The sequence below is a fragment of the Castor canadensis genome, chromosome 8, assembly GCF_047511655.1.
Source record: "Castor canadensis chromosome 8, mCasCan1.hap1v2, whole genome shotgun sequence".
Lineage (NCBI taxonomy): Eukaryota > Metazoa > Chordata > Mammalia > Rodentia > Castoridae > Castor > Castor canadensis.
This window is the reverse complement of record NC_133393.1, coordinates 59,019,383-59,045,024: the sequence shown is the minus strand read 5'-3', so window position 1 is coordinate 59,045,024 and position 25,642 is coordinate 59,019,383. Positions and strand designations below refer to the sequence as shown.

The following is a 25,642-nucleotide window of genomic DNA, read 5'->3' as shown; positions in this document are numbered from 1 at the left end:
ATATTAGAGCACATCCTTAAGAGCCCCCTTTTTAAAATCTCTCAGCTTTGGTTACTTTTAGAGGTCTGCATAATTGATTCTATCTGTATCTGGAGAAGTCCCCTCATTTGTGCAGTCCTTTTGAACTGTCATGTGTGGCTGAATGCCACTTGTTCCTCTAAAAAGTTGGATGCCTACCATTCAGGAGTCACATCCTCTTTTACTGTTTCTCTGAACAGACGTCTCTGAAGATTCTGCCAGTTTGGTAGTTTTGTCCCTCGGAGTGGGAGTGACTTTTTCTGGAAAGTCCAGAAAGTCAGATTTTGTCCCATGGAGGAGAGGGAGTAACAACACATCAAACAGATCAGAAGTTAGTGCCAATGCAAACTTTTCTGGCAAAATTAAGCAACAAAGAGATTTATAAAAAAAAATGGCTTTTAGGCTGGGCTTAATTAGTCTAATTGCCTGTCCCATAGGGGATGTATTGACACCTTTAAATTGCTGTAAAGTGTCAGCAGACTACAGTTATAAAGCTTTACAAGGAGAATACAAAATGACCCCAATACATAAGAATGTCTTTCCTGGTTGACAGATAAACATTTGTCAGAGTTATTTTTCCTTGGGCTTGTCTGTAAATGTCCCAATAGGATTAGAACTGTAATGACTAAACTTACTAAATCTCTTCCTACAATTGGGAACATATGTACAAACTTGTAAAAGAAGCTAAGAAACCAACTTGGTACAGTGTCTTTTTATAACTATTTTGGCTTATGTACTTGAAGAAGACAAATACATACAACATTTAAAGGAGGCAGTAGCAGTATCACAGTTTAAAACTTGAGTTTTAGTTTGGTAAAGTAACAAGTTAGTGGGAAAGTAATTTACTTTTACCTTTAGTTTTGGTAAAGTAAATTTTAGTTTGGCAAAGTAACAGTACTGTATTGACAGTGTTTATGATTAAAAACCCTAAATTTTCCAATGGTTAAGGGAAGGCATTGTCAGTAATTTTAAATAGCCATTGATGCTCAATTGCATATTACATAATAAAATAATGTTTATCTGACAAACAGATGTCAAACCTAAATGGCAGAAATTTTAGCATTTGTCATAAAAAGCAGAAATGTTAAAGACTGTATTAGATAGAATGTACCTTAGATAAAAGAACAAAGATGTTTACATGTATACATTTTTAACTCTGTAAATGATTTTGTAACATTTAGATAATAGGCACTAGCAGTATTTTTTAGTGTTATTAGAAAAATACCTTAGGGTTTAGGCAGGATGTAAAGGATAGTAAATAATTTTAAATGGGCCATGAAAAGAACTAGTAATCTTATTTTTAACTAGTAGGATCAAAGCATCTCCCAGCTCTTAAGGATAGAGCCAAGTGAATTAAGTAGACTGGTAGAAAGAGAGAGAGGGAAGGAAAGGGGTAAAACCCCATCACCGCTGTACAAGGGCTCCTGAATGGAATTCCCTATGCTGGCTGGTGGAGAGTGAGAGAGAGGAAAAGGAAAGGAGGAAAGTTTCCCTTTTGGAGAGAGAGAACTAGAGCTTTCAAGATCTGCATAGCATCCTTCTTATACCTTGAAAGCCTCAATACAGGTCCCTGCAACCTATTTAAGTTTTTATTCATTTATTCACATGTGCATACATTGTTTGTGCCATTTCCCTCCTTGCTGCCTGCCACTTCTTCTCCTTCCCACCCCCTTTCACTTCTAGGCAAAACCTGTACTGCCCTTATCTCTAATTTTGTTGAAGAGAAGACATGAGCAATAATAAGAAAGACAAAACATTTTTGCTAGTTGAGATAAGGATAGCTATACAGAGAGATTCCTAGCATTGCTTCCATGTACAAATGTGTTACAACCCAAGTTGGTTCATCTCTACCTGACCTTTTCACTAGTTCCTGATCCCCTTCCCATATTGACCTCAATCACTTTAAGGTTTCTGTATTAGTTCCTCTGTATTGGGGACATCAAACACCTTCATGTTTTGGGTTCCTACCTATCCCCATTCCTCCCAAATGTGCTTTCCCCTTAGCAAGTCCAACAACATTGCTGCATTTTCCCTAGATCTAAAGTCCGCATAGGAGGGAGAACATATGATTTTTGGGCTTCTGAGCCTGGCTAACCTTGCTCAGAATGATGTTCTCCAGTTCTGTCCATTTACTTGAGAGTGATAAGATTCACTCTTCTTCATGGCTGAGTAAAATTCCATTGTGTATAAATACCACATTTTCTTGATCCATTCATCAGTAGTGGGGCATCTTGGCTGTTTCCATAACTTGGCTATTGTGAATAGTGCTGCAATAAACATGGGTGTGCAGGTACCTCTGGAGTAACCTGTGTTGCATTCCTTTGGGTGTATCCCCAGGAGTGGGATTGCTGGATCATATGGCAAGTCTATGTTTAGATTTTTAAGAAGTCTCCAAATTTTTTTCCAGAGTGGTTGCACTAGCTTGCATACACACCAGCAGTGTATGAGGGTTCCTTTTTCCCCACATCCTCGTCAACACCTGTTGGTGGTGGTGTTTTTGATGACGGCTATTCTAACAGGGGTGAGGTGGAATCTTAGTGTGGTTTTGATTTGCATTTCCTTTATGGCCAGAGATGGTCAGCATTTTTTCATGTGTTTTTTGGTCATTTGAATTTCTTCTTTTGAGAAAGTTCTGTATAGTTCAGTTGCCCATTTCTTTATTGGTTCATTGATTTGGGGAGAGTTTAGTTAAGTTCCCTGTATATTCTGGTTATCAGCCCTTTGTCTGATGTACAGCTGGCAAATATTTTCTACCATTCTGTGCATGGTCTCTTCAGTTTAGAGACCATTTCTTTAGTTGTGCAGAAGCTTTTTAATGTTATGAAGTCCCCGTAGTTGCTGAGGTGCTGGTGTTCTATTGAGGAAGTCCTTGCCTATACCTATTACTTCCAGAGTATTCCCTGCTCTTTCCTATACTAACTTCAGAGTTTCAGGTCTGCTGTTAAGGTACTTGATCCATTTTGAGTTGATACTAGTACAGGATCAAACATGGATCTAGTTTGAATTTCTGCACAGATGACCACTTTTCCCAGCAACATTTGAAGAGGCTGTCTTTTCTTCTTCGTCTGTTTTTAGCACCTTTGTCAAAAATAACGTAGCATAGCTGTGTGAATTAATATCTGGGTCCTTTATTCTGTTCCACTGGTCTTCATGTCTGTTTTTGTGCCATTACCATACTTTTTTTTTATTGCTATTGCTTTGTAATATAGTTTGAAGTCAGGTATTGTGATACTTCCAGCATTGCTCTTTTTGCTGAGTATTGCCTTAGCTATTCGCAGCCTCTTGTGTTTCCAAATGAACATTAGGATAAAATTTTCAATCTCTCTGCTGAATGTCTTGGGATTTTGATGGGAATTGCATTGAACATGTAGTTTGCTTTTGGTAGTATACCCATTTTTACTATGTTGATTCTATTAATCCATGAGCACGGGAGATCTCTCCGTCTTCTGTAGTCTTCCTCAGTCTGTTTCTTCAGGGGTTTGTAGTTCTCCTTATAGAGGTCATTGACATCCTTTGTTAAGTTTACTCCTAGATGCTTGATTTTTTTTGAGGCTATTGTAAATGGAGTTGTTTCCATATATTCTTTCTCAGTTTGTGCATTATTAGTGTGTTAAAAAGCTAAAGATTTTTCTAAGTTGATTTTGTGTCCTGCCACCTTGTTGTAGCTGTTTATATTGTCTAGGAGTTTTGGGGTAGAGTTTTTTGGGTCTTTAAGGTATAGGATCATATCATCTGCAAATAGGAATATTTTGATAGTTTCTTTACATATTTATATTCTTTTTATTTCTTCTTCTTGCCCAATTGCTCTGTCTAGGAATTCCAGTGCTATGTTGTATAGGAGTGGGGATAGTGGGCACCCTTCTCTCATTCCTTATTTTAGGGGAAATGGTTTCATTTCTTCACTATTAAGTACGATGTTGGATATAGGTTTGTCATATATAGCCTTTATAAGGTTGAGGTACTTTCGTTCTGTTCCTAGTTTTCTTAGGGCTTTTATCATGAAGTGGCGTTGGAACTTATCGAAGGCTTTTTCTGCATCTATTGAAATGATTAAGTGGTTTTTGTCTTTGCTTCTATTCATGTGCTGTATTAAATTTATAGCTTTGTGTACATTGAACCACCCCTACATCCCTGGGTAGAAGCCAACTTGGTCGTGGTGGATGATCTTTCTGATGTGTTGTTGGATTCGGTTTGCCATTATTTTATTGAGGATTTTTGCATCAATGTTCATTAAGGAGATTGGCCTATAGTTATTCTTTTTTGGAGGTGTCTTTGTCTGGTTTTGGGATGAGTGTAATACTGGCTTCATAAAATGAGTTAGGAAGTGTTCCTTCCCTTTCTATTTTGTGGAACATTTTAAGGAGTTTGGTATTAGTTCTTCTTTAAAGGTCTGATAGAATTCAGCAGTGAATCCATGATGTCCTGGACTTTTCTTTTTTGGGAGACTCTTTATTGCTGCTTCAATTTCATTTTGTGTTATAGATCTATTCAGGTGATTAATATCATCTCGGTTTAATTTTGGATGGTCATAAGTATCTAGAAATCTGTCCATTTCTTCAAGATTTTCCAATTTACTAGAATATAGGTTTTCAAAGTAGTCTCTGATGATTTCCTGGTGTTTGTTGTTATCTCCCCTTTTGCATTTCTGATTTTACTGATTTGGGGTTTTTCTCTCCTCATTTTAGTCAGGTTTGCCAGGCGGTCTGTCAGTCTTACTTATTTTTTCAAAGAATCAGGTTTTTGTTTCATTGATTCTTTGTATTTTTTTGTTGTTTGTATTTCATTGATTTGGGCACTTATTTTTATTATTTCTCTCCTTCTGCTTGTTTTCGGATTTGTTTGTTCTTGTTTTTCTAGGAGTTTGAGATGTAGCATTAGGTCATTGATTTGAGATCTTTCTGTCCTTTTAATATATGCACTCATGGCTATAAACTTTCCTCTTAGGACTGCCTTTGCTGTGTCCCATAGGTTCCAGTAGGTCATGTTTTCATTTTCATTAACTTTCAGGAACTTTTCATTTTCCTTTTTCATTGCATCAATGACCCATTCATCATTGAGCAATGTGTTGGTCACCTTCCAATTGTTTGCATGTTTTTTACTGTTGTTTTTGTTTTTGAGTTCTAGGTTAATGCATTATGATCAGATAGAATGCATGGGATTACTTCTGTTTTCTTGTATTTGCTGAGGCTTACTTTGTGCCCAAAGATATCATTTTGGAGAAGGTCTCAATAGGCTTTGTTAAGAATGTATATTGTGCAGAAGTTGGATGAAATATTCTGTAGACATCAGCTAGATCCATTTGATCTATGGTGTGATTTAGTTCTAGAATTTCTTCATTGCTTTTTGGTTTGGATGACCTATCTATTGGTGATAGGGGGTATTAAAGTCTCCCACTACCACTGTGTTGGAGTCTCTATATATTTTTGGGTCCTTCAAGTATGTTTGATGAAATTGGGTGCATTGACCTTGGGTGCATATAGGTTAATAATTGTTATTTCCTTTTGGTGTATTTCATTTTTTATTAGTATGGAGTGTCCTTCTTTATCTCATTTGATCAATGTAAGTTTGAAGTCTACTTTGTCTAAGATAAGTATTGCTACTCCTAACTGTTTTCGGGGCCATTGGCTTGGTAAATCATCTTCCAGCCTTTCATCCTAAGCCAGTGCTTGTTTCTGTCGATTAGATGGGTCTCCTGTAAACAACAGATTGTTGGATCTTCCTTTTTAATCCATTTTGCCAATTGGTGTCTTTTGATGGGGAATTAATTCCATTAACAGCCAGTGTTAGTATTGATAGGTATGTGGTGATTCTTGTCATTTAGTTGTTTTTGTTGTTTAAGGGTTTGATTGTGTGCAACTGAGTCATTGTTACTCTCTACTTTCTTGTCTTTTTCTCCTGTGATTTGGTACCACCTGACCTTTCATGGTTTTTTATTTGCTTTCATTTTCTTTGTGCAGAATTCCTTGAAGAATCTTTTGTAGTAGTGGCTTGGTGGTCATATATTGTTTTAGTTTCTGCTTATCATGGAAGACTTTTATTTCTCCATCTATTTTGAGTGATAGTTTTACTGGGTAGAGTATTCTAGGGTTGAAATTATTTTCATTCAGTGCCAGGAATGCATCACTCCATGCTCTTCTTGCTTTTCAAGGTTTCCATTGAGAAATCTGTGGTTTTGATGGTTTACCTTTGTATGTTATTTGTTTATTTTCTCTCTTACAGCCTTCAATATTCTTTCTCTATTCTCTGTGCTTGTTGCTTTAATGATAATACATCGACGGGAAGTTCTATTTTGGACAAGTCTGTTTGGTGTCCTAGAGGCTTCCTGTACCTGAATGGGCATAATTTTTTCTAGATTTGGGAAATTTTCTGTTGTTATTTTGTTGAATATATTACAAATTCCTTTTGCTTGCACCTCTTCTCCTCAATGCCCACGGTTCTCAGGTTTGGTCTTTTGATGGAGTCAGTTTTTGCATATTCCTTTCACAGGTCTTGAGTTGTTTGACTAATAGCTCTTTAGTTTTTCCTTTAATTTCCATTTCATCTTCAAGTTCTGAGATTCTGTCTTCTGCTTGTTCTAGTCTGCTGGAGTGGCCTTCCATTGTGTTTTGTATTTCTGTTTCATTGTTTCCATATGTTGGGTCACTTCCTCTTTAATATTGTCAATTTTCAGTCTTAATTCATTTATACCTCTATTTATAATGTTCTCTGTTTCATTTTGGTATTTACTTAGGGCTCCTAAGAGTTCATTTATTTGTTTTTGTGTCTTTTCATATTCTTTATTTTTGTTGTCTTGGAATTTCTTGAGTGCCTTCTGTACCTTTTGGTTGACCATGTCTAGTAACATCTTCATGAAATGCTCAGTGATTACTTGCAGGAGTTCTTCTTTCAGGGTGTTCTTGTGTTTTTCGTTTGGTTCCTTGGTATAGTTTATCTTTGTTTTGTTGGAGTCTGGAACTGGATATCCATTTTCTTCATTTCCCACTGAATCCTGTATTAATTTATTCTTGGGAGTAGAATGGTTTCCATTCCTTTTTCGTCTTCCCATCACTCCACTTGGTGCTGTTCCTGTCCCTGGTCTGTGTGTAATTTATTATTAGCTAACTCACAGTAGTAAAACTAACAAAACAAAGAAAGAAAGATAGAGAACCAAAGAAATCAACAGGGAGATGTGGTGGACAAATAAACAGGGAACAAAACAAACACATTAAAAAAATTTCCAGGTTCAGGAACAATAGAATTTCAGTTTAGTAGTTCTGGTGTTTCTCTTTCAGCATCCAATCCTGGTGTTGGTATTTAAGCAGAAGCTCTGTCTTGGTCTCACCAGGTGGCTGAGGAGACTCACCATTTTTTTTCCCTTTCTTTTACTGGCAGCTGCTTAGTCAGCTCCTCCTTCAGTGAGGTGTAGCTTGTCCTCAGCTCTGTGGCCCATGAGCCATCCAGCTTTGGAATTGAGTTTTCGCTGTGTTGGTTTATTTGTGGCTTGTTTCTTCACCTCTTGCCCTTTCTCTGGGGCAAGGTCAGAGATCTGGTAGCCAACTCTCTGCTGTCAGTGTGTTATGCTGGTTTGCTTACTATTTATCAATTTTGTAAAGTCGTTTGACTTTGGATGTTGCTCACTGGCTCAGGAGATGAGCTTTGTGGACTGCTATCTGCCCTATTTCAGGCAGCGGCTTATCACCCACCCACTGTGGGCCCTTCTGAATTTTCTGGCTTTGTTTACTGAATGTTGGTGTGGAGATCAGCTCTTTGCCCTTCCCCCATTCTCCAGTGCTCTCAGAGCACCTCACCCCCTCTGCTGTGTCTTCCTTTTCAGTTTCTTGTTTATTATTATTCAGTTTTGTTTTGTTTTTTTGTGGAGCATGGGTCAGTCTGTCCAGGGGGCTATACTGGCTTATCCCAGGGGTAGCTGTGGGAATACTGCATGCCGCTTATTTGCTCACCTATTGGTCTGCGTCTGCCAAGCAGGTTTGGAGCAGGCATCTGGCGGTGTGGGAGCCCTCCTATTTTCTCAGTGTAATGTGGCATGGAGAAGCTTTGTATAGGCTGGTGGTTCAGGGTATAGGAATTTTGATTCTTCTTGGTGTTTTTTAGTTTGGCTCCAGCATTTCAGCAAAGTTTTTCATTTACGGAGCTTGCGCTGTCTGCTTCTGCCTTCTAGTCTCCATCTTGGTACCTCCAAAATTTTGTTAATCTCAAACTTGGGTTGGGATTCCTTGTTATTTATGGAATAGGTTCTTATTTGAATCAGCAAAACAGGAGTTAAAACAGAAGGCTCTGTTTTTGTCTCACAAAGACAGAGTTTGTTTGATTTCCATTTTCAAAACACTGCCCCCTGTTTCAGGCTGACATTAACCTTAGGTGTGTTTTTGATCCTAAATGTTGACCCAACTATTAAAACATCAGAACTATTATGCGCTGGGAAAAGAGGCTGATACCAAAACAACATGTAACATGAAAAAATAACAATGTCCCAGAAGACAACCTGTTGAGTGTTAAAAGGAAAATATCTTAATATGAACTGTTGTAATCAGTACAAAATTAACTATCAAATCCAAATTGCACCAAGGTAAGCTTGGCTAATATAAACCCATCGCTTGTGGGCAGTTTTCATATTAGGGCATGGAGTTGTTTTCTGCTTGTAAAGTGAGAAAAATGTGGAAACATGTATATTTTTAAATAATAAAACAATTAAGATTAATGTTTTAAGTGATTAGATACAGAAACAGAGATAATGGGGCATAAGCATAAAGGTAGGAGACCCAGTGACTAAGAATCATGGCTTAGATGTTGTTAAGAAATTAATCCTAGAGTGCTGATGTTAACCAGCAGCATGACTTGGGACCCCTAGCAGGGATATTGTTGACCTGCACATAGCCCCTCAAGCCCAAAAATAACAGGCTCAGTCATTGGGAGTTAATGATGTACATAATTTAATGTTTTAGGATTCATTACGTTTTTGTAGACTCTTAAAAACTTGAGGTGTTATTATCTCATCTGGAGGGTGAGTTTTTGTTTGGTTTTGGTAAAATTTTGTATCAGCCTAATGCACCAAAAGGTCTTGATAGCTAGTTTGATAAAACAGAAACCCATTTTTTAACACACATTAGTACCTTAATTTTGATCTTAGAAAACTTTTAGACAGACTTTAACTATAACCAATCCAGTCACACATATATAAACTAATAAGCTTTACAACCTTAATTTGTGTCTTGAAACAACCTTTGTAAAAACCCACATTTAGATAACACTGTTTTTAATAGAACTCTTAGTAACCTTATTATTCCATTTGTTAAGAAAATGGTTTAATTCAGTTTTCTTCCTAAGAACACTTGGGTCAATAAACCTAATTATAAAAGTGTTAAATGTAAACTACATTCATGATACAATGAAACAGAGATGATTGTCCATAAATTTGTGTCCCAAAGCAGATGATAGTTAGGCCTGTGTGGGATTAGAACTTTAGGTAACTTTTGAGACAGTTGTACACATTAACTTTATAAAGTAGCTTACTTTATAAAAGTAGCTTAAGAACCATCCTAAAGACATCTACACAAACGCACACACAGATGTTTTGATCCAGGCATGCCAAAGAATATAAGGGGTGTGTAATGAACTAAAAAAAAGTAAAAAGTAAGTGGGCAAAATTGTAGGAAACAAAGACATACACAGAAAACACACACAAAGCAATCACATTTAGTGTGCACTCTTACTAAACAAACCACTTATGTCACTATCTTTAGTAGATTAGTCATCTGGATTCCTAAGTAGTTTGTAAGACATCTCCAATACAAACACTCTACCCTTCATCCAATCCTTAACAGACCAATGCAGCAAAAACAACATGTATAGAAACTGTATTAATCTAGAGAATTTTAACCACAAGTTAGTTGTAATTTTCCTAGAGGATGGAAAGATGACATCACCTATCCACAGGGAGTAGCAAAATGGCATTGAACACATGGTGGCTTCATCATGGTGGCAGCATTTCTTTGTGACCACATGGTCTCTCCAAAGAGTCTCTCAGATGAAACACAAAGACATGTTACATGCAACATACAGGCTCAAAATAGCAATCTGTTGTAGGAGTAAAAGACATCTCCCCATGAGAGACAGGTGTCATCTGAGTTAAGCATGCTAATGAAAAGTCCAAATTGAAGCAAGCTAAGGTGTGATTTAAAAGATTTTATTGCCTCCTTGGATGTGACATCACTTGATAGTTTTGGAGAATTAGTTGTAGGTTGTAGAACTTTTTCTCTTTGACTATAATGTCCTGTCTTTTAGTTTTAAAGGCTTTTTTAAATTTAGGATTACTAGGGATAGGGCAAATGGCAGCAAGACTGTAAGCTTTGAGGGGCTTTGCTAGTGTCCAGTTTACTCCAGGTGTTTATAATTAGATCCTGGATTTCCTTATAAAGGGGCTTTGTTATTACCTAGAAAGCCAAGAATCCAAACCCTGTAGAACCAGCCATTTACAGATCTACATTGGAAAGGACCTTAAACAAGCTTAGAATCTAACATACTACATTGAGCTATAGAGAGCAAAGTTTTATTAATTTTAAAACAAAAATAATTAATGGTGAAGAATAAAACCTCTAATTAAATTGCTTGTTTAAAGTAACCACACATAAGGATCCATTCTTTTTAACCTGTTGGCTGTAAGTAAGCCTAATTTTATCAGCAGAGAACAGTTAAAGTTAGAATGTTTTCAAATGTTTATTGCATATCCCATTCTGGAATAGTAATTACAACAGCATTAATTAGTACTATATGTTAGTGTAAAAAGATGACATTTTATTAATAAAGTTCCCCTTTAAATTTTGCCTTTAGAGTAAATTAATTTAAATAATTTATGGTTTTTATTACAGATATACTTCTTGGGTGACCAGTGTTAAATCCTTAATTAAATGGCACTGTTTTTAATTTTAGAAAACATACTTAAGAGAATTTAAATACATTTAACATTTAAAGACAATAACAGACAACATTGAAGCTACACAGATGTAACCTATATGTTAATTTAGATTTTCCCTTTGGATGGAATTTAGAATCTGAGGCCAAGATAGGCAGACAAGTTCTTGTCAGCCCTGGGACAAGGGAATGTGACCTCAGGGTGAGCATTTCTATAACCACTGTAGACCATGGGGGCAAGGAGTGTTGAGATGGGGTGTTTTGGGCAAAGGGACATGGCAGGTAGGCAGACAAAGGAGTGGGTCAAAGGAGGAAGACAGAGAAGGTTGCAGATTGATAGAAGGTGGTTTGCAGTATGGCCAGGCACAGGACCTTGATCACCAGAGAATGGTGCCCTTTTTAAAAAAAAAAAATTGGTTTTTTGGTTCCCTGAGTGGGGGCTGTGGACCCAGGTGTTGGCGGCATGTAGCCCCTGCCTCCTTTCACCACTGTTGCTATTGAGCTGGGGAGAGCATGCGATGGTTCTTGTGAGCTACTGGGCTATCGCCTGCTTTGTTCCCAGTGCCCCAAGCCTCCCTGGCCTTCTCATTGGCGGTGGAACTGCCATGCTTTTGTGCTCCCTCTTTCAGCCAGCTCAGGCACTGGAAGCCTTCCAGCTGGAGCCTGCTGGGCAAAGGTTGCCTGCCCATACAGTGGGCCCCAGCGTGCATGCATGCACAAGCGTGTGCTGTAGCCCCTTTTGCATGCTGTAGTTGTGGTGGTTACGATTACAGAACACACACTGCCACCCCTGATGCCTCAGTGGTCATGGTTGCTGTCCTCTACTGACGCAGGTCAACACCATGTGACTGGTTTATGGAACTTGCAGCCCAGGCTGTGAAGCAGAGCCAGGGCTTGTGCTATGTATAGGCCTGATGGGAGGGACTGGAGGACCACACAGAGTAGAGATCCACTCCAGTTCTCTGGAGGTGGGACTTCCGTCTGTCTGAGGGGTGGGCTCAAAAAGTGCATGGGTCTGCCCTGAGGGGGTGGGCCGTGGAACTGTGCCATGCTGCCTGTGTATGCCACCCTGCATGTGCGTGCCACACCCTAAGGGATGGCAGCAGTCAGGATGGGGCAGTAAGTCTCTGTTCCCTTTACCATTCCAGTACATTCCCTGACTGGTCTCAATGCCTGTAGTTTTATGCCCCCCCCCAGGGGTGAGTGCAAGGGGCACTCAAATCTCCCAACCCACAGGTAGCAGTTTATTTGCTCACTGTTCATGTGTCTCCCTTCCCTGTTATTCCAAGCAGCCATGGAAAAATATGTCTCCCAGGGCAGACATCAGTCAGCCCCTCTGAAGCCAGTTTCTTTTCTTCTTTTAACAAAAATCCTGTGCCCTGATGGTTTGAGTGAGGTGTAACACCCATTTGTTCTCTCAAAACCGCTGGTTAGAGAGTGAGAGAGGAAAGAAGGGGGTGGATCCAAGCCCAAATGGAGGGGGCATTTCCAATTGTCCCTGGCCACATGGGGGGTTAGAAACCTTGGAGTACAATCTCCCACAACACAGCAAAGGAATGGACCTGGTGGAGGATTTAGGGCTAGGGAAGGGAAGGTTAGGGAAGGGGCAGCTAGCTTTAAGTGGTCCATCCCCTGGGGCAGGACCAGGGAACTTGGACACAAACCCTGTGCCTTGGGGTGCTCACAGGAGCTGCTGAGTCCTGCTGGTTAATGTTGCATCCTGCCAATCAGGGTGCGGCCCATTTGCACTGGGGCTCCAAATGAGCCTTGAGCTTTAGGTGGATGTCCCAACATGAGGGTCCCATACCACCCAAGTGTGAATGGTGTTGGTTCTGAAATATCAGGTGGTGAGGCATGTGACCTGAAGACAGTGAAAGATGGATTGAAATTAAAAGGATTAGCAGAGATGGCTTATTGGGATCTCATCCGTCAGTTGCCCCTTGCTGCTGTTGCCACAAATGTTATTGGCAAATGGTGCATTCAAAAGATCTTGGTCCTCGTGTTCCAAATGGGAGAATCCAAGCAGAATACATGGATGGGGTGAGGTAGATCAGCTTTATTGAGGGAAGGGAGTCACGTGTTCTGCCAGGTGAGAGAAGGGAAGAAGGGCCGGGGTCTCTTGGTAGGTCATTTTTATACCACCTTGGATTTGGAGATGAGGAGACAATACAGCATCACCTAGCTCCTCTCACCTGTGGGCTAGGGGGAGGAGCCCTTGAGCCAAGAGGGGTGCACTCCCAGACTAACCTAGCCTGCCTTACCACCAAATCCCAGTGCTGGGTGTACAGCTTCCAGCAGGTGTGTAGCTAGAACTGTCAGTCTGTCACCAGGGCTCTCTGGCTTACCTTGTGAAAGAGTATTCAGAGCAGGCTTGGAACTGTTTGCTGCTTTTCTCTGTTGCCAGTGCTCTTCCTTTCTTTCTGTCTTTAGAATATAGTCTCTCCTGTGTTGCTGACTCTTTTTATTCACAGAGTCAAAATAGTAGATCACAATCTTGCTTACCCCCTTATTTTGTTTTTGAGATAGTCTTGCTAACCTTGCCCAGTCAGTCCTCGTGCTCTCAATCCTCCTACCTCTGCCACCTGAGTAGCTGAGATTATATGCATATACCACCATACCCATCTTGTCACTTATTTTCTATGATGCATTACACAACCATGTGCAGCTTTTAAAATAATTCATAATTACATAATGTGCATGCATTGTGAATGAAAGAAAAAGTAAATGAGGAGTGCAGTTACCCCAGAGAATTTAAATAACAAACCACATGATAATGTGGGTTATAATCCACAGCCTAGGGCCAAGATGGTAGCTGAGATTTGCTTCCCACAAATAACTACGTTTAAGTCTTTTTCAAAAGTTTACTGTGAAGAATATACAGTCACAGAACTTTTATTGGTTAATGACCCTGTAATTACTGAACTGTATGGCAGAATTGATGGATTCTTGAGGAAAAATTTACTTTTAAGCAATAAAGAGAAATGTTTAAATCCTTCTTTTTTTGTGATACTGGGATTTGAACTCAGTCTTGTTCTTACTAGGCAAGCACTCTACCACTTATGCCAAGCTCCCATCTTTTTTTGCTTTTTAAGTTATTTTTCAGAGAGGGTCTCATGCTTTTACACCAGCTGGTCTCCGACCATCATCCTCCTACCTGTGTCTCTCTCATAGCTGGAATTAGAGATTTGTTCCTTCATACCTGTCTTATTTGTTGAGATGGGGGTCTCACTAACTTATGGCCTCACTGGTTTCAAACCACCATTCTCTTGATGTCTGCCTGCTGAGTAGCTAGAATTACTAGTGTGAGCCACTGCATCTAGCCCAGAAATTGTTAAGTCTTATATAAAATACCACATAAGTTTTCAACCCTACATGACTTTTGACATGATCCTCTTAATTATACATTATAGAAACTGATTCCATTTATTCATTTAGAATGTCAAATGTCATAAAAGAGTTCATATCTTTTGGCCAAAATAACTCCTTTTTTTAAATTGATTCCCCATAAATATCTAACTGTACCACAAAGATGTGAATGGGATGGTCATTGCTGATTTACTTTAAAAAAAAAAAATAGCCAAAGCGGGCATGAATAAAGACTGGGGAAATAAGTCATCGTGCAACTTTGTGAGGGGTAGAAATCATATTATGAAAGATGCATCATGGCTTAAGAAGATAACTCAAAATTTAAGTGAAAAATGGAGGAGTTAGAAAATGTCATGTACAGTTTAAGTACCACTCTCTATATATTCAGTCTCTCTATGTGTACATGAAATTGCTATGTGTTTGTATTTTCTGTATTGTGAATATTTCTATAATACATTGATTTGGAATAAAGATCCTTAATATTATTTATATCTTCTGGGTCACATGTGTATAAACTGATTGGGATAACCTAAGGGAAAATACTACAAAGAGAAAAACCCAAAGAATCAAAAGTGAATAAATATTCTGAGAAACTTCAAGGCATTTTCTTTTCTTTTTTAGATAGGGTCTTGTTTTTTGTCTGGGACTTACAGTTTTCCTATGTATGCCCCTGCTAACTGGGGTTACAGACATGTACCATTCATTCCCAGCTTTATTTGTTGAGATCAGAGTCTTCCTAACTTTTTCACTGGGCTGTCCTGAAACCACAGTACTCCTGATCTCTATCTCCCAAGTAGTAAGGACTATAGGCTTCAGCCAGCATGCCTGGCCTTGAGGTATTTTTTAATTGATTATCTTGCTGTCCAATAGAAAAAGGATGGTACCTATATAAATAAATGGAATTTAAAGAGTTTTGTTTTGGAACATTCGTTTCAACCCAGACACACTGTTTAGCAGAAAATATTGCTACTTCATGAGAAGTGCTGCATTTTGTTTTTAGAATTTTAGGCTTTTTTCTCTTTATCTGTTATTCTGAAATCTCTCAGGTGTCTGAATTATAATTCAAGAACTCTCATTACAAACACAAGCACTCAGGGTGGAATTTCTATCACTTATTCCTGGTGTTCACATCTCAACTCTTAACCTGGCAGGAGGACCAAATTAGTTGTAAGTCCTCACTAGATTACTATTTGCTGACTAAATTAAATGTGAATAAAATAGCTAGATCATTTGGTCATTGTTAGAACAGACACACATTGGCAGTCTTGTGCATGTTGTGCAAAGTACAGGAAGGCAATCAGTCATGCAAGCATCAAGTGAAAGGTTGTAATGAAGCCAGCGGAGTCCTGTCAGGTGCTCCTTGCACCTGACTTACTCCTTTTCTATTCCCTTTTACTCTGTTTAGGAAAGAGTTCTGTAAAAGCTAACAGGTCTCAAGAGATTTGTAAATATCATATTGCTTGTTTAAAGATAGGCTTTGAACAAAATGGGCTCGCACCCACTGAAGAGGATTACTAGTTTATGTAAGATAAATACAAACATGTCTTGGTAAATACCTCTCTGACTTTTTTCCACTTCCCACACACAGGAAACTATTAAGGCAGCAATAATAGAGGAGCAGAAGCGAAGTGAGAAGGCTGTGGAAGAGGCAGTGAAAAGAACAAGAGATGAGCTGATAGAGTATGTCAAGGAACAGAAGAGGGTGAGTGTCTTCCAAAGAGCTTCACTGCCACTTCCACCAGCTCAAGCAGTGGCTCTTAAAGTAGCATGAAATTTTAAAATACTTAAAATGTCCTTTTATCATATGATGTAGAAATCTCCATCTAAGATCAGTTTTCTAATTTAATTACATATTCTAATAATATCTGTAAACATAAATTCAATCTGGCAACAAAAAAGCAATAATGAATAATTTCATGCTAGACTCCTAGGAATTTCTAACTTAACATTACACTTATGAAGATAGTGGCAGGACTAGATTTTTAGGGGGTCTTGCCATACATTTAATTGCTTATAATATTTGTAGAAATTTACATGCCCTTTAAGCTTTCTATGATAACCCCACTATGGTTCTAATAAATTTGATTTCAGTAAATTATCTTCTGCTATAATTCTGTTTCAAAACATAACTGAGAATGTGCTTTTCAGAATTCAGGATGCACTTTGAAGCTTTGCAAAATAAAATCACTTCAATACAGTGTGTTTTATTAACATAGGAGCCCAAGTAGTAGCAGAAAATAATAGATCAAATTTGGTTTGTTGTCTTTTCAACAAATCTTTAGTCTTAAATAATGAGCAAGACAAGCACTAAGATGAGATGTTTAATGTAATCTCTATAATAATCATATAAAATTATACAGTGTTGCTCATAAGGTTGTACATTTTAAGTTTAGTATGCCTCATACTATATAAAGTACTATTATGTAATAAATGTGTAAATATAAAACAAATATATAAGCTGTGTCTTGTGGTATATGCTATAACACAACAAATAAGTAAAACATAATATATGTATGAGGAAATTTTATGCACAAATTTAATTATAATCAAAATGGCAAACAAAATAAATAGAAAATAAGATCCTATCCTGCAGTTGGCAGTGAAGTAGTAGGTGAGGAGTGTAATAGAAGCTCATGACACCATTCAGTCTTACACACTTAACCTGAAGTCAACTTTGCTATGATAAAAGAAAATCCCCACACCTGTAAGGCTACCAGTAAGTGTCCACAAATGAGAACTTGTCACCAGAGTAAAAATTGCTAAGAGCCTTTCTAGATAAATTAACCATCCATAAAATCATTTTCTGTGGGATTAAATATGTGAGCATCTTCTGAGAGTATTTTTATGATCATTTTATCCAGACAAATTCCTGATAGGTGTCTAACCCTCTGAATGCATAATTCTGAGGCAAAAAAAAAGTCCACTGGCTTTCCCCAGAAAGCAAATTTATTTTAAATAATCTAGTTCAAAGTAGTCATGCAGCAAAGGAATTGTACGTATTTTCCACATGCATACAGGAATTGACTATAATAGCAAAAGAACATGTATTTGAAGTAAATTCGAGACTTATTGTGAGTATATGCTTTTGTGTCGTCTTTTCTTAATAAGTTATTTTCCTTTATGGTAAGAACATTTGACATGACATCTACTTCCTTTACAAAATTTGAAGTCTGCGAGACATATCATTGACAATAAGTGCAAATTGTTAGGGCTTATTCATCTTTCCTGACTGAGACTTTATACTTCTGATCATTGACTACCTGTTCCCCTCCCCTGCCTCTGGTAGCCACCATTTCACTCTTTGATTCTATGAATTTGACTATTTTAGACACTACCTAAATGGAATCATGCCATTCTGTGACTGGTTTATTTCATTTAGCATAATGCCCCTCTGTTCATCCATGCATATTACTGAATTTCCTCCTTTTTTTAAGGCTGCACAGTATTTTGTTGTATGTATATATAACATTTTCTGTATCCGTTCATTTGCCAATGGACATTTAGATTATGTATACATATCTAATGTCTTTTCTTAATGTTATAGAGTTAATCCTTATTTGATCTCTAAATCTGGACAACAGATTATATAACAACGCAAACCCATTCACAAGATTATTTTAGATTATATTTTTGATCAACATGGAATCATTTTTTAATGTAATGTTACTTTCCCACAAAGGGATGTGGCTATCATAAAAAAATCTTCAAATAAGAGTAAGAACTGCCTCCCTGTGTGAGGTAAATTAACCTTTGAAGAAAACTAATCATGAACTCTGCCTTTGAACCTATGACCAAGTCATATTAAAGAATTAGTATTCATTTGTGTTAGTCATATAAACTACTGATTACATGTAAAGTGTTCATTAAGTAACAATGACAACAAATCCTAGTAACATCAAATTCCATTTGCACTGGTGTTTCACTTTGTATGCTCATTTCCTCATGTTAACAGAGTATATTATGCTCATATATAGAAATGCCATAAAGAAACCTATTACTTTCTACAATTAATATAAGCTAATAAAAATTTAATACCTACTTTACAGGCTTGTTATGGATTAATATAAACAATAAATAGGACAACTAGAATAAGGACTGTATGTACTATATACTATATATATATGTGGTGTAATTATTATTATCTTCATCACATTATTTAAAAAATACCTAAAAACCACAAGTAGCATTATTTTTGCTAATTAAAAATGTGCTGTTCATTAGTGTTTGGCATTCTGTGTCTTCTGAATTTTACAGTATGAATGCTAAAATTTTATTCTACTCCAGTTACTGATTTGCAGAAGGTTAAAACTGATTTAGTCAGTAATTTGTAGTAAATTTATTACTTCTATTTTTGATATTATAAGGTTTTATTAATAATATTTACTATGGAATACTTTTAATATTTGAATGTTTCCATCTTCCCAAACCAAAAGTTTTCTTTTAAGTGGATAAAATACCAGAAATAAAAGTACTGATTGCTAACACTTGTTTTTTATGTAACTTTTTAAAAATAAAGATTCTCTATATCCTTCTTTTCCAAACTGTATTCCAGTGTTTCAAGTTAATTTTTATGACTCTCAGGGCTTGGAAAATTTTCTCAGAGAAAAGACATATGAGCTTATAAACTAATACTTAGAAAAAACAAAAGGTTGGTTTTTCTTTAATGTAAATTCATATTCTTCTTGTCTCTGTTCAAAACACTAAATTAGGACAACTCATCTCTACTTCTTCTTTTGGATTTCTATTTGCATCCGAAAACACATTTTCAGAACAAAAATTTTCCTTTCCTCTCTCCAGCTTTTCTTAACTGGAGAGTCAACTCGGTATTTTCAACATTAGACACCTCAGAAGCCCTGTAGACCTTGAAGCCAGCTAAGCTTACATACCCTTCTTGAAATTTTCAAGAAGAGATTACTTGAATTTTCAAAAATCTTTGTAGAAAAAGTCTAATGCCGAGTTAGGTTCTGTTTGTCTTTTATCTTAAACAATCTTCCCTTTGACATCATCATACCCTTACCAAATTCACTAATAAAGTTAATTCACTAAAGTCTGAAATGAAAACTTTTTCCCTACATATTTTCCTTTAGGCTTTTACTTTTAAAAGACTGAGAAACACAGAATGAAACATTCTAAATGCTTAATATTTCAAATAGCTTGCAAATTATCCTATAACATAAAGTACAATAGAATTACAAATCACTGTGGGAAATAACATAATATTTTCTATGTATCTGAAATCAGTATGTTTTTAATCAGTTATCCAAGCCTGTTGAATATTAAAGCTAAACTCAGAATTACATGAGAATTAAAATCAGCCTTAAACTGAGAAAACAGCTTTAATTTTAAATGGCATTCTCTAGTTTTTATGTGTGAAGTTAATAGAGATGCCCCCTAAACTGCATACTTACCCACTGTTCATCTGATCTGAACATCTTGGACAAGACAGTTTCCTATACATGCACTAATTAGGTAAGTCGAATTACATCCTACATTATTCACTAATCAGTTACATCATAATTGTACTACTAGTCCAAGTTATCATTGTGACAAAATATAATCGAAATATCCAAATAAAGAGAGCATTTTCAGTGTTCTACCAGACAAATACTTCAATTAATGATGAGTCAGTTCCAGTGATTAAAGTGGTTATAAATATTTAATTTGATACCCTTTTTAAAAATTGTCTATAAAATCTATCTTTCTGATCAAAAAGAATTAACCTAGAAGGTAACACCCACGCACAGGAAATCAATGTGAGTCAATGCCCTGTGTAGCTATCCTTATCTCAACCAGCAAAAACCCTTGTTCCTTCCTATTATTGCTTATACTCTCTCTACAACAAAATTAGAAATAAGGGCAAAATAGTTTCTGCTGGGTATTGAGGGGGGGGAGAGGGAGGGGGTGGAGTGGGTGTAAGGGAGGGGGTGGGGGCAGGGGGGAGAAATGACCCAAGCCTTGTATGCACATATGAATAATAAAAGAAAAATGAAAAAAAAATCTATCTAAGGCCAAGAAAAAAACTGTTACATTGGATTTACAAATTTAGTATAGAAGTTGAAAAGCTAAATTTTTGGAGCTTAACACCAAATTTTCCATAGTATTTGGTAGAAATTTTAAAATTTGTAGTGGATTTAATTGTCTTTACTATAGTTATGTGATAGAGAAAGAAGGCAAATAGGAAAGCCTGGAAAGATTTAAACATTTATTTAGTCTCTCTGAGATTCAGCTAGGTATTTGCAAGTTCGGTGATTTGCTTTGGACCATACTGTGTCTTATTAAAAATTTAAATTGTGCTTTCAAAGTCTGATGCATCACTAGAAATTCTAAGTCCGGGGAAGCAGAAGGTAGCTCATGGGCCAAATCCAGCCTCTTCTTTTGCATAAACAAAGATTTATTGGCATACTCTGCCACGTCTATTCATTCATGTAGTGTCCACTGGCTGGTTTCATACTACAACAGCAGAGATGAGTAGTTGAGAGGCCACGGGGCCACATAATCTAAGATACTTACCATCCATTTCTTTACAGAAAAAATGATTGTCAACCCATTTTTGATTTTTAGAATTGCCTTGAGAAAATCTCTTGCTCTCAGCCCTTTAGCTTTTTTATTCTTTCATTATGCCTCAGTGGAACTAGAAAGTTGAAATCCCCAAGGTGGTATTCTGGAGATCTTTCTCTTTCATATAACTGTGAATGCCATGAGCTCCATTTTGTATAAAGATTTGTAGGACAACAAGACAGGAAAGACCACATCCCTGACACTTCTCTAGAGAGGAAGAATTTGTGGTTTATAATGACCTCTGGCCCTTGGATTAGAATGAAGAGTTCCAACATCCCACAAGTTCAGACTGTTACACATGAGCTTGCTATGAGGGAGGATGTGTGAATAACATTTAGCAAGCAACAAATGCTCACAGCCAAACAGTGATTCCTAAAAAATAAAATCTCATCCAAATGCAATAAAATGTTATTTCTTTTTTCCTCTTAAACAGTATTATGGTCAGTGTTTTCTAAATCACCTCCAGGAAAATAACCTTTGCTTTGAAGGATTCTTTTAATTTAGATTTTTAGAGAAGAGTAAGAAGGAATTATCTTCACTTCAGAGATTTTGTGGTCAAGACATTTTCAGAATTTAATTTAAGGGGCCCTTTTAATCCAGCTTTGCTTCAATATTCTTAGGTTCTTGTTTGCATCTTCCATTACTAAATGATAATGTGTTATGGAAAGGACTTGCTTTGTTTCCTGAATGGTTATACACTTACTTAAATTAAATATGATTTCTAGAGAAGTTATTTAATATCTCCTGGTTCCTCATTTCTCATCTTTGTATGATCTCTAATGTCTCTTACGTTCTAAAAATTCTGTTAAGACTATGAGTAAAGGGCTCTAATTTTTGGTATAAATTGGTTGCATCAGAGTTAGTTATTTTACACATAATTTATATATTAGTTCAGAAAATGGTAATTTGGGGTCATTTCCAGCCTCCTGACCATTCTCATCCTAATAATATAAATTAATTTGGCTTACTTCTGTTCAACCTACAGCAGGCTCTAGAGTTGCATATGCAAGATCCAGCATCTGTGGTCTAAAGTGTCTGCTCTTATAACCTTTTTTCTTGATTGATTTTTGCTTTTGTGTTTTCTTTTGTTTTGTTTTTGTAGTGCTGAGGTTTGAAACCAGAGCCTTGCTGAGCTGCATTCATAGCCCTCCCCTGTAACGTTTGATTTAGGTCTCATATTTGGAAATGCTTTATCTGAGCAAGGCATATTAAAATAAGTAATGCCCTCACATTCAGTTGTTGCCTGTACAACAAAAAATGAGTTGAACCTCATTTTTCAGTGCTTAAGGTAGTTTCGCCTACCCTACCAAACTTGTATTTTATTTCCATCCATCAGAAATTTACCTTCAAAATATATAAAATTTTACACATTTCAAGTGGCACAAATACAAATGGAAAGCTGTTTAGATTTAGAAAAAATGGCCAGTACAAACCATTTTGCCAAATGATGTTTCAGCTAGGTCATAAATCGCCCTCTTCCCTAAGTTTAAAGAATAGAAAAACTGATTCAGAATAGAGGTTAGTGAAACCAATGAAGTGAACAGGTTTTAAAAGGTTTTATAGTACCTGGGAAGAGTAGAGCTAAACTGTTTTAAAACTGTTTTAAAGCTGGTAGCACATAACTGTGTCATTATTTGTAACTTCATAGCCCAATTTATTAGAAACCTGATTTTAAAATGTCTTCAATCTTTACTACCTTATAGTCATGATAACTAGAAAAACACCAAGTCTGTTGATTATCAAAATCAAAAGCTTAAAGCCCTAAAGGAATGATATAATATTTAAAGTGTCTAAAGCAATAGTCTTTGCGAGGCTATTCAAAAATTCACATCAGTGAAGGCTATTTTAAAATTATTTATAAATTGTATGTAATGCATGATTTCAAGCAATTTTCCAAGTGAGGTATCATGTGTTTTGTCTTGCCTTTCTACTTCTCAGTTTATCTAGAGCTGACATATTGAAATGCAAATTAGATGGAGCCTATAAAATAAGAAAAAAATACTAAAATTCTGTCTGTGGAGACACTAGTAATTCCTGGAGTGTTATATCAAAAATAATTTGTAAATTAAATTATCCAGGCTTAAAATACTTACCAGGGGAAATCCCACTTCTCCTTATGTGATCTACAGTCAGACAGAACTAAGTCAAAATTTTATTTCTCTATCTTACTGATTTTGTTTAGTTATCTAATATCACTTATGCTCAACTTTCCCTGTAAAATTCAGATATTATTTTAGAGTTGTTTTGAGGATTAGATGAGACAGTGTATATGAAGTATCTATTGTCATGGCTTGGACAAACTAGCACTCAAAAAAAGTAGTGGTTGGGTTTTTCTTTTTCTTTTCTTTTTATTTTTTTTGTCTAATTAGAATATTCTATTTAAACAACTGAGACTTCCAGATGAGTTGAGTCTTTCTAGATATTTCTTTAATGTGAGATCAGAATAAGATAATGTTTTCTGGGTTGTAAGTTGCTGAATTTTTATGGCAAACAACTTTTTCTTTATTTTTCAAACTATTCTCAAAGGTTATATCTTTAAGTGTTTTCTCTGAAAACTGATTTTTCGCTTTTTGCTCAGGCCTCCTGCTGTAGCTGGGTTGACAGGCATAGGCATGCATCCCTGGGCAAGCTTTTTTCCTTTGAGATGGACGTTCAGTTCTTTTCCTAGGCACTCCTCCTGATTTCAGCCTCCCACATAGCTTTGAATGGCAGGCACATACCACAGTGCTCAGCTTTGTTCCACTGGGATGGGTCTTAGGAACTTTTTTTGCCCAGACTGGTCTAGAACCCTGACCCTCTCACTCTCAACCTTCTAAGTAGCTAAGATTACAGTTGTAAGCCACTGGCACCCAGTTTAAACTCTCTTTACTATTTTATCCATTCTTATATCCTGAGCTCAGTACTCAGACTAATGAAATAACGTTATGCTAAAGCTTCTCAGTACCCAGCCTGAAATGGTAGATATGTACATAAGAAGCTGGAAATCTGAAATACCACTTCATTCTTCATTTTCTTCTAAAGAGCTTAATAGCTTTAGCTGAAATAGCACAATGAAATAATTATGGGCCCTTAATATATAGCTCATGAATAATGAAGGTCTTTTCTGGATAAATGTACTTTTTAAACTTCTGGCTAAAGGGTAAGTCAATATAATAAATTTTTTTAAATGCTCTCCACTTTCCTTTCCCCCAATAATCTGAACTCCATGAAGTAAGACATTCTAGAGCTACAACCAAAAAGTATATCAGGAATTAGAAAGCAGGTATCTTCACAGGAAATTAATGTGAGTCAACTCCCTGTATAGCTATCCTTATCTCAACTAGCAAAAACCCTTGGTCCTTCCTATTATTGCTTATACTCTCTCTTCAACAAAATTAGAGATAAGGCCAAAATAGTTTCTGCTGGGTATTGAGGGGGTGGGGGGGGAGAGGGAGGGGCAGAGTGGGTGGTAAGGGAGGGGATGGGGGCAGGGGGGAGAAATGACCCAAGCCTTGTATGCACATATGAATAATAAAATAATTTAAAAAAAGAAAGCAGATGTCTTAATAAATATCTTTACATATAAATTTGCATATTCCTATAAGTTATCAAATCCTTTGGTTTCTCATAGACTCTGAGACTATATAGTCTTTTTACTAGATGGGCTAGTTCAAATGTTAGTTTCCACTTTACTGAAATGAAAAGCCCATTTTTATCACTAGTCTTAAGTGGACTTTTGTAATTCTGTTGTCAGTTATTGTCATCATAATACATTTGAACTTTATTCAACCTCTGCCACATTTAAGGTGTTTATTATGGCTTCAAGCCATTATGTTGACCTAATGTAATTATTTGAAGAATATGTTCTTAAATTTTCCTCCCCAAATAAGACTTTAAGTTTTTTAAAGACTTTTCTACATATAAGTTAATGCCAAACTCCCTTAAAATTATATTGCCTTTATCAATCCATAAAAAAAAAAACATGTAAGAGACAGTTCAGTCCTTTAAAGAGTATCCAAATAAACAAGTTATTATTGCAAGTAAGGTTTTGTTTTGTTGTAGCAAGTTAAAAAAAACTGAGTCATGGTACTAGTATTGTTTGAACACCAACCCATTTTGTTAAAGTTTGAAGTAAAGTCAAGTTGGAGAATATTTTTTAAAACCTTAAGTCTATTTCAGTAGCATGCATACTATTTACTGCAATATGATACTTCTCTTTAGGAGCTTATTAGGTAGAGATAAAAAACTATCACATATAAAAAAAGATATGATGATTATACATTTCAATTGTGCTGATTTCTATGAGTTTCCTGTAAAACATTTAGAAATACAACAACCTTATTGCTTGTAGACTGTAAGTAATTAGAATATAGAAATACATAATACCACATAATAGATTAATATTCTTTTAAATTGTACTAAATATTCACAAAGATCTGTTGTTTACATTCCTTCACTTACTTTTCAAATATATAAATAGTTATTAGACAAATGAGTTATTTGTCATGTTCTACTTTTTCAACAGAACTGCTAAAGTTATTATTTTATTTCCTTTCATTATCAAAATCTAATTTTTAGTAGAAAGAAAATGGTTTTATTACTGAAAGACTGTTGGTAGTATTTTAACTTAATCAGTTTGATTTCTTGTGTAGTTATTTTCCATCGTATGTATCTCTACAGCCATCAATTCTTTCCTTTGAAAAAAGACCAAAAAAAATTTTTTTGGTTTGTAACTAACAGTGTCCTGGAAACAGCATGAAAAAATCATTTTCTAAGAGATGTGGTATTTTTCTTCTCCTATGAAAATAGAGAA

At 36.3% G+C, this 25,642-nt stretch overlaps 1 protein-coding gene across 5 annotated transcripts in view; it reads left to right on the top strand.

Annotated features, from left to right (window-relative positions):
* Nucleotides 1–25,642, top strand: part of Ccdc91 (coiled-coil domain containing 91) — a 347,069-nt gene that overhangs the window by 283,757 nt on the left and 37,670 nt on the right. For 4 of the 5 annotated variants that reach the window (XM_074083030.1, XM_074083031.1, XM_074083032.1 and 1 more), the window contains one exon: nucleotides 15,881–15,994. The exons of the other annotated variant lie outside the window; for it this stretch is intronic. In XM_074083030.1, coding sequence (XP_073939131.1) covers nucleotides 15,881–15,994 — 114 coding nt within the window. The remainder of the gene's footprint in view (nucleotides 1–15,880; nucleotides 15,995–25,642) is intronic. 5 annotated transcript variants of the gene reach the window in all.